Below are 10701 nucleotides of genomic sequence, written 5' to 3'. Positions count from 1 at the left end.
TTTTCATCAGATAATTGTGTGTTATTTTTGCGAGTCAAAATTGTCGACTGTCATTTGTTGATTGGAGGCGTATTTTCTTTATTTATTGTTTATTTGTTTAACTTGTTGGAGTTTACTCCGAGACGGTTTTACCATTTGTGGAGACATGACTGTCTAGTATGGTTGTTAAGGTCAACATATGTCAACATATATTATGTGGGTTTGTTGGTTGAATTTGAGACTAGTTGATTTTCTTTAGCATTACCTGAATTTGTATCCATATGAAAATTCTTTGACCTAAGTAATTATGGTATTATGAATTGTTAACTTGTGTTACAAAGTGTTATTAACTAAACACAATAATCGGGCATACAAATGTAAATTTCATCGATTTAATTAAGCTCGGACCTAATTAAAGTTACGGAATGTCCTTTCAATAGCAGCTAGTTTAGCATTTGTCAAATTTCCGGTCGATCCCCGTACGAATCCGTTTTGCTATTATAATGGACATTGTGCGTTGAATTTTAATGTCCATAACATCAAATCGACGAACATAAACAAAAGAGAAAATAAATGCAATCACTTTTCGCAGGATTTCAGTTGAATGATACACGTCAAGTCAAAGATGCAACTTTGTGGGGATACGGGAAAGTTGTGCAGACGCATAGTGAATCCTCAAACAGTGCAGATTTACCCCAACTTTATGTTATCTAATAGGAAGCCGGGAAATAAATCCTGAGAGATCAGGCTTAAAGTAAACATTCCTGAACAATCTACGATAAAATTGTCCGATTGACGTGTAATGAAATGTTTATTAGAAAAATTTGTCTGTTTACTGTCTAATATTTATGAACATCGCACCCACTGAAAAATGTTTCAAGCGGAAAATTTCTAGTACAATTAACAGGATATTTACTCTGGCAGTTTTATTTAATTTAACCGTCGGCAAATTTAATCTCGCAACTAATACGCTGCACCATTACATGTACTAAATCGTAAAACTCGTGCACTTAATAACTGCGTTTCCGTCGGAAATTCTTTTATGTACAACCCCATACAAAGCCTCTAAACAGCACGTTTAAATCCGTCGATGACTTATACATATTTATGTCGGCGACACGAAAGCCCAATATTAATACCTTGATACCCATAAATTGTAGGACCACCCTTTACTTTGTGCATTCTGCAACGTCGCAACATTTTTTCGACCCCCGACCGAAACAATTTCGTGCCGGATCCCCCGACCTTAATGCATTCCTGCAGGTGGCGTGACAGTAATTAATCGCATGACGGGCCGTATGGGATTCCCGTAAGAAAGAAACGGACAACGGTGTCCGACGAGTTGCGTTCCTCCTCGTTTATTTATGTATGTGCGATTTGGTTGAATTCACGAGGAATTTGGGTTGGGCATTTTTTTTATTTTGCCTTCAATTATAATAAATAGCCAATCCTCCAATAATTGGACAAAAACAAAACAATTTTTCTAAACAAATAATAAAAACATGTTTCTATTTTTATTATAAATATTTAAAGGGGATTTAGATTATATTCACATCAACGAATAAAAAAATAATTCGCATTTCTACACGACAAGTTGCACATGTGACAGTGGGAATTTAAATTGTGGAAAATGTGTGTGTCTGTTAAATAATTCATAAAATCAATTTTTAACGCGAAAATGGTACACGGTTTTAGACGAGAATTTTGGGGCGGTTTTGATATTTTAATAATCCCTGGGTACTGATGTGGGGCTTAATCTTTTCTTTGTACTTAGTTTCTCTATGTAAATAAGGGTATTATTTTATCATTGCGGTTAATCTTCATTTAAATTTGAAGTTTATGCTTCTTGGTTATGTTTATATTATAAATTTATTTAATTAAATATGCATAATGTTTGAGTATACTACATATTTTATTGCTCTCTATTCACCACATTAAAACCTATTTTTTTAATAATGAATCAGATTGAACTGAAAAATAAATAATATTTTACATATTCAAACAATTTTCGAAAATCTTTAGAATTTTAGAATAAAAAGAAAAGAAATTCAATAAATAAGTAAAAGATCATAACTGTAATTGAATAAGGAATAAACAATATAATTTAAATTTAATTTTTTGGAGACATATTAATAACTAAATTCCTAAAGAATCTGGAGAAAAATTTTGTAAGGTGTAATATAATTAATAATAAATAACTTCAAATTCTCACATAAGAATAGAAATTGTATACAAAGTTCTAGAATTCTAATAAAATTTATGAATTTATAATAGTTTTTTAAATATTATAAGTGTAATATAATAAATAATAAATAATTTAAATATTTGTGTGTTCACATAAGAAAAGAAAATTTATGAAAATTCAAGGAATTCTAATAACAAATAAAGAATTATTAAAAGAAAAACTTTGAAAGTTCAACAAAGAACCCTGAAACTTTGAAAATAATTTAATTAATAATAAATAATTTAACTCTTTGTATTTTAAGATAAGAATGGAAATTTTATGAAAAATCGTATTTTAATGATAAAAATTTATGAATTTACAAAAAAAACTTGGAAAGCTCAATAAAGAGTACCGAAAAGTTTTATACATATTATAAGTGTAATATAATAAATAATAAATATTTTAAATAATTATATGTTCACATAAGAAAAAAAAAATTATAAAAATTCAAAGAATTCTAATAAAAATTAAAGAATTATTGAAGAAAAAACTTTGAAAGTTCAATAAAGAAACTTGAAACTTTGAAAATAATCTAATAAATAATAAATAATTAAATTCTTTGTTTTTTCTGATGAAAAGTCGTAGAATTCTAATAAAATTTATGAAAATGAACTTTCAAAGTTAAACAAAGAATCTTGCCTTTTTAAAACTAATCTAATAAATAATTTAATTCTTTGTATTTTTAGATAAGAATAGAAATTTTAGAAAAAAATCGTGCAAAAATGTATGAATTTATAATAGAAAACTTGGAATCTCAATAAGGAATATCAAAAAGTTTTTTATAAGTGTAATGTAATAAATAATGAATAATAATACAAAATATTTGTGTTTACATAAGGAAAAATTAATGAATTATTAAGGGAAAAACTTTGAAAGTTTAACAAAGAATCTTGAGTCTTTGAAAATAATCTAATAAATAATCTAATTTTTTTGTATTTTTAGATAAGAATGGAAATTTTATGAAGAATTGTACAATTCTAATAAAATTTATGAATTTATAACAGAAAACTTGGAAAGCTCAATAAAGAATATTGAAACATTTTTACATATTAGTGTAGTGTAATAAATAATAAATTATTTAAATATTTGTGTGCTCACATAAGAAAAGAAAATTTATGAAAATTCAAAGAATTGTTATAAAAATTAAAGAATTATTAAAGAAAAAACTTTGAAAGTTCAACAAAGAAACTTGAGACGTTGAAAATAATCTAATAAATAATAAATAATTTAATTCTTTGTATTTTCAGATAAGAATGGAAATTTTATGAAAAGTCGTAGATTTCTAATTAAATTTAAAAAATGATTAAGTTAGAAAAACTTAATTAACTAAAGTGCAATAAACTATCTAGAAATATTTATATAAATTATTATTTTACAAAAATTTACAATATTATTAAGGATAAACTTACAAAGTTCAATAAAGAAGACTAAGTTTTGTAAAAGTCATAAGTGAAATCTAATAAATAATAAAAAAGATAATTGTTTGTAATTTTGCATTAAAAATATGAAAATTCTCAACATTTTAGTAAAATTTAAAAAAATATTGAAAAATATATATAATTAAATTGATAAATGAGTTGTTAGGACAGAAGAAAATACAAATAGTAAATTTTACTAGTTTAACAATTCAAATTACAGATATTGCTCAAATTGTCTTCCATGTTGTTCATATAGACAACAGAATCTCACCTTAATTTTTAATTTGCTGTAGCGCCTTAACCTCTCATTTCCGGATGGGGGTTTATGATACAAAATTGCTTATTTTGATGCCTTCTACAAATCCTATTAGGTTTTCGAAATAATTATAAAACACACTGTTTAAAAGTGGATAAAGAATCTTAAAAAATATTGAAATGATTTTTCAAAGAATAAAAAAATCTAAAGAAGAAAAAAAAAAAAAGAAAATGAACAATGTTTATTCGATGAAGCATAAGAAATGTTTCAAAACATTTCCAAACTTAATTAACTTCAATATGGCAAATTAGATAAAAAATAAGACAATAAAAATTTATCTTAGGCGTTTAGGTTTATAATAATCACACAATTCGATACCAAGGTTAATTTTGTAATATTAAGCGACCAATAAAAAAAATTAATGGGCAATAAAATTTGGTCGATTCGCATTTATTGTACCCGACTAGATTGGATGCAATTAGTAACACCGTTATAATAAATGGGGTTGATGAGAAATTTTCGGTGGAATTTATATCCATAATTGCCGACGGTCTTTAAAATCATAACAAATAACAACTGACGAATTAAATTTAACACCATTAGTAACAACTGTTATTTAATAACCGTCATTTATTATTCAAAACTAACAATTTGCGATGCACTTAAAATGTGTAATTAGTTTGTTTTACGTATTTAAATCCGAAAGCGGGTTATTTATTTCACTAGGGCTGCAATAAAATTTTATTATTATATTTTTCGAATATAATTAATCACACTTATCAATTTTATTATCCCCCATTCTCGTACAACGTTCTTTTTTATAGTGAAACACAACTGATTTCTTATACACATTAGTCCTTTAAAAAAGTACAAGAGTCTTCAGTGCCTGAAGTTTTTGGGACTTTTTTCGTCCGTCATTAAGCTCCCGAGAATCAATTTCGCCCACGACAAATTCGGTGTTTACAAACCGGCAAACGGTTCATTACGTGTGCGTGAATTTCTCAATCGACAACCAATTTTAGACAATAGTAGACCGAAACGCTCAAATAGTTCCTCACAATTAAATCGAATTTATGGCATTACGTTATAAATTACATGAAACGTATTAATATAGATCTGCGGTCTAAATATACCTTTGCAGGGTTATATTTAGATACATGTATTTGCATTTTTACAGCGGTATCCCGATAAACTGTTACGATTTATTGTCGCTCGTATAATTCGAAGATAAGTTCGGTGCAGCTGATGTTTACGACATATCGGGTTGTTTTTACTGTTTTCTCGTATCTTCGTTTTTATTAATCAAGGTAATTCAAACGCTGCATTTACAAATTAGACTTTAAGTACTTGCCAGCGTTTAGAATGCTATTACCTTAATGGATTTCCGATAATGTTCGATGGACTTTAAACGTTTGTTACCCCCAATTTGTTCCCAATCGGCGAAAACTTCAACCCCTTATGTCACTAAACTTCTGTATTAATTCAAGACGTGCTTAAACTTACTAACCAATTCGGTTATACCGAAATTTAACCAAAATTAATACCCTATTATATATTTTATTTAAGATTTAAGAAAGGTAAAATTACAATAACTAATGTGAAATTAAAAAAAATCAATGATTTTCCTTAAGAAGGTGAAAATGTAATATTTTGTAAATTTAATATATTTTTATAAAATTTTATAATAAAATATATTTTTTTCAAATCAAGTAATGTATAAACAGTAAAATTATAAATTAAACAAATAAATTTATTATAAAATATGTTTCGATTATTTTTAAATGTAAAAATTACCTTCTTATGTTTTAAAACGTTTTAATTCAGATTGTTTTTAAACTTTAATTAAATCAAATTTTGGACAAAATTAATACCCGATTTTATTTTTTTTTAAGATTTTTTTTTTAAAATAAAAAAAAAAATAAAATTAAAAATAATGTCAAACTATAAAAAATTCTGCCCAGAGATCTTTTATTAAAAAATTTAAATAATGAAGTTTTCTTTGTATTATGTTTGAAAATGTTTATATTTATTCAGTATAATCTAAAACTTATTGATTAAATAAAATATTTGACCAAGTTTTATATTTAAATTCTTGTTAACGTAGTAAAATATAATTGTATTTGTAGAAGTCATACCTATATTATAAATTTTAATATAAAATAATAAAATATAAAGAAAACTGTTTTTATTTAAATGTGTAAATAAAAACAATTAAAATTTTATATAGTTTTATATTTTTTATAAAAAATAAAAATAAAAACATAGAAATTGATTTTAATTTCTAAGCATTTTTTGTTATTGACAAACTTTCAATATTAATAAAATATAGGTTGCGTTAAAAATGGTGAACAATTAAAATTTTAAAACGGAAACAGAAAATAATTTAAACTTTTATTTAAATTATTTTCAAAGATTGCGAAAGTCACTTCCTGATGTTTGAAAACGTTTATATTTATTTAGTATGATTAAATAAAAATTTGTCCAAAAGTCATAGCCAATTTTATTTATTTTTAAAAATTTGTATTAAAATAGTAAAATTAATGTCTAATTATAAAATAAGCCTGTCGAGAGATGTTTTACAAAAAATCTAAATAATATTTTATATATTTGTTGTGTTATAATATAATAAACAATAAAAGATTATAAGAAAATACTGTCATAAATGTTTTAGGAAAAAATAATATATTTAAAAAAATTATACTCATTAGAGCGATGACAAGAAGTCAGGTATGTTTCTTGCTGTTCCTTAATATGAAGCTATAATGCCAATGCATTATTAAACATGTTAATTAGCATGGTTTATAAGATCCCTTGATTTGTGAGAAGTAGTCAGAATCAAAGGAATTTTAAGTCGTTATACTGCTTTAAGTAGTTATTAGTTACGATCCAGAGGAAGAGAGATTTTGCTAATTGGACATACCACAAGCATTTCAAGGACGCTTTGTAATTCAGAAAAGGCTTGAGGAAAGTTTTCATGTTTGCTTTAATTTTTCTCTTAACATTTTTAGTCTGCACTTTCTATATCTCTGTCTTTTAAAGTTTGCATCGCTTTAACGCTGGTCCGTAAATTTGTAATAAGCTTTTACTTGTTATTATATAAACGGTTTTTTTAATGCTAATAGTTTGAAACAATTTTCGTATATTCATAAGTCATTTAACTGATTCAATACTCTTTTATGAATCAAAATGATAGATGGCGTAACATTATGAGCAATAACATTATGCAAGTATTTCATCAGCATATTAAAATTGTTGTGGTATGGAATATTTTTAAAAATTGGATTTTTATCTCTTGGGATTTTTTTATATCTGTTGTGTGGTGTTAAACAAATTTGCTATTTTGTGTTTACTATCCAATATATTAATATTGATGCTCATCATTTTGCTGTTTAAGTCTTAAGTATGGAATATTATTTTATTTACGTTTCTTTTCACTTCAATTTAGGAAACCTTTAAATATTACTCAGAGAATTGTTTCGAAAATTTTGTGTGAATCAAATCACTCAATGTGCTGTTGAAAATCTACACAAGCCATGACACATTGTCTTAGTTCACTTATGTCTCACAAGTTTTTCATGTTCAATAATGTGTTTCAATTATTGTCATTCAGCGCCATCACGCATCAAAAAATATATAACTTCTTTTTTTCATTTATTTTTAAAATCATTATTAATATTGCAAAATTAGGATTCTAAAGGAGGAATCGGTTTACGAAATATTTCAACCTTATATTTAACAAAGTCGTCCTGTCTAAAACCCTCAACCAACATCCCAGGTGCACTCTGTATGTTGTTCATATCAAATTCTTCGGCGGTCCATCTTTTTGAGCAAATTCCTCTAAAACTGGCCGTCCTATTCTCTTCAGAATCCACGAATGTCAACTCATAATTATATACAACTTCAGTATTGATGATGGAGTAAATGCCAAACCAAAAACTATTCCCTTCCTTTATCACGCAAAGTATGAATAGGTATCCGTCGAACTTCAGCGCCTGGTGCCAAGTATTGGCTCTCTCATTGAAACCCCTCAGGTAACAAAATTTAGGGATATCATGTTTGAAATAATGCACCTCCCTAAAATGGTCCTCCATTGTATTGTAGACTCCCGACCACGTGCACCCATATTTAGCAAACGGACAATGCGTATATGCATATATGCACTTGCCCTCGTGTGGTATCACCTCCGCACCCTTGGCAGAGAAGTCACAACCGTAGTCAGCGTTTTGACAAGGGAAGACGAGTTTGTAATAAATCCTTTCGAGGTTCAGGTTCCTGAAATCGCTCTTCTGGCCTCTGCATTCGGGACATTGGTTCATACGCCCAAAGCAGGACTTGCAACAGCTGTGGCCCTTATGGCACATCTGGATTGGCGGTTTCATGTAATCAAAGCATACGACACACATGAATTCGCTGATTAAATCAGACATTATTTTGGAAGACATTATAACAGTTGGTTGATTGGTGTAAATGTTGCACTAGTTAGAAGATTTGTTGAGTTGTGTCTATTTGGTTTGATGCAAGAAGATATTTATGTGCATTAACATACAGGTAGAATATAACATTGAATATGGCATGGATTAGGAGATTTAAGTTAAAAACATACCTGGGATTATATCTCCTAATTCTCAAGATTTTTTCAATTTTGTTAAATTTAAAATAGAATTTTAGTTTTTAGCTCGTTAAAACCATTTTTTCAACTAAAACAATTTTTGGATATGCATAAATCTTAAGAAATATAACGGTTTCAGTACTCTTTTATGAACAAGATAATAGATGGCGTAACAATATGAGCACCAGCATTATACAACTATTACATCAACAATTTAAAATTGTTATTTAATTCAATTATAATATCCTAATTGTATTTGTGATGTTGTCAATGAGTTAAACCACCCCTCAAATGACAAACGTCAGAAATATCATTTAATAATTTATCTCTGGATAAATTTTAATTTAATATTTTCTCAATTTATATTTTATAGAAGTTTTAACTATTTTAATTTAATATAACAAAAATAATTTTATGTTTAATTAAATAATAAAAGACATTTAAAATTTTATATCGTTTTATAATGTTTTCCATAAATGTAAATGAAAACATAACATTTCAGACTAATTTATATGCAATTTTATTATATTCATAAACCTTTAAAATTAATAAAATTTTATATTTATAATTTGCGTTCTGTTAAGTTGGCAATTATGTTAAAATTATAAAATAAAAACAAACATCTAATCTTGGAATTGTATATAAATTCTGAAATGATAAATTTGACTTTATCAAAACTGGGAATATTTTATAAAATATATTTGAACCAAAGTAAATCAACTAGAAAACTTCAATTTTCATAAATTGTGTAAAATCGTAAAGTAAATGTTAAAGAAATGCACCAAGATAATTTAAGAACGTCTTGTTGATAAGAAAACGGCTGCAGGGATTAAATTTGCGGTTGAAATCCTCTATAGTTCACTTCCGGAAACAATTACTTTGATATACGTCCAAAATAAGAAAATAACCAAAGCCTTCACTGTTTTGCATTATAATTATACTTAGAATCAGTTTAAACTTAAACTACCCTAAACTGTCTCCTAAATCGGGGTGTTAAGCATATTGTTACATCCTTTAGGAAATATTTAAAGTTTTTTCTTATTGTAAAACATGGCGACATAAATCATAGCTCATGAATTAATACGAAAAGTTCCTTGCGGTATCCGAGTAAGAAGCCGGACCATTGTGACTCAGATTTATGTGGCACCCGGTATTTCACACGCGTCCCAACTTTCATCCATTCATAATTTATCACCGACTTGTACAAGTACATTCAATGTGTGTCGCAAGTTTTAAATGATGAAGCGACGTTGCCGCATCCTATTGAAAAAGATTGGATTCGCAGAAACAATCATCCGGTTATAACTGTGACGTTCCCCCGGGATCGGAAAGCAAAAGACGGGAAATAAAATACCGTTTACGCAAATCCCGTTTTCAATAAAATCCGCCACGGACGAAATTACTTTCGGGTAATACAAATATAATCACTAAACCACGGCCATAAATAATAACTATGAATGATTTAAAACTGACTTTCAAACACGGATCAGATTAAAGTTTTCGAATACGGCTAATTCCGGTTACTTCACTCAGTGAATTTAATTCGAAAGTGCCGTTTTATTATTTAAAACGACTTCCAGTTAAATTTATTCGCGCAATTCCAAGTAAATATCCCGATAATCCTGCGGGACATTTGCATAAAAGAAATTGAATTACTTTGGAATATTTACTATTAAGTGTTAAGCTTAAATAAAAAATCTGGAATTGGAATTGTTTTTGTATTAACCAGATATTTATAAAAGGAATGTTAACAAACAGTTCCATTACACGAGGAAATTACTTGCAGTAAATGCACTTGTAGTTGTTTTAAGCGTTTAAGTTAACAAGAAAATATAAAGACCACAATTATGGTAATTTTAAACGTTTGCAAACACTGATATGTTTTAAATTTATTTTCAGTGAGAAATAAACATAAATGGTTTTTAATTAAATTGTGAATCGAATTCGGTTAATTCAGAAAAAAACTGCAATATCTAACATCTAATTTAAATTTCGAAAATTTATATTTTAGGTATTTTACGATAAAATAATTAAATAAAAGATTATATATTACGTATTTTTAGATTTAAATATTGTAAATATTTTAAAATTGATTTAAAGTGCTATAAAATGACGCAAGTCAACAAAATATATTTTATTTGGAACTAAAATATGATTAAGGTATTTTTAACGTATCGATTCCAAAAATGGTATCATATTTCATCCTTCAATCCTA

The 10701-nt window shown here is 27.1% G+C and overlaps 1 protein-coding gene across 1 annotated transcript; it reads right to left on the bottom strand.

The window, feature by feature from the left end:
- Nucleotides 1–7560: 7560 nt before the first annotated feature.
- Nucleotides 7561–8319, bottom strand: LOC109593889 (uncharacterized). The gene has a single exon (XM_020009017.2). It carries the CDS (start codon nt 8317–8319, stop codon nt 7561–7563), a length of 759 nt encoding a protein of 252 aa, XP_019864576.2.
- Nucleotides 8320–10701: the final 2382 nt, after the last annotated feature.

The sequence above is a fragment of the Aethina tumida genome, chromosome 5 (genome assembly GCF_024364675.1).
Source record: "Aethina tumida isolate Nest 87 chromosome 5, icAetTumi1.1, whole genome shotgun sequence".
NCBI classification, from domain to species: Eukaryota; Metazoa; Arthropoda; class Insecta; order Coleoptera; family Nitidulidae; genus Aethina; species Aethina tumida.
This window is presented reverse-complemented; position numbering and strand designations above follow the sequence as displayed.

Excerpts from the sequence above, each read along its gene's own strand:
- LOC109593889 (XM_020009017.2), bottom strand. The coding sequence starts at position 8,319 with ATGTCTTCCAAAATAATGTCTGATTTAATCAGCGAATTCATGTGTGTC.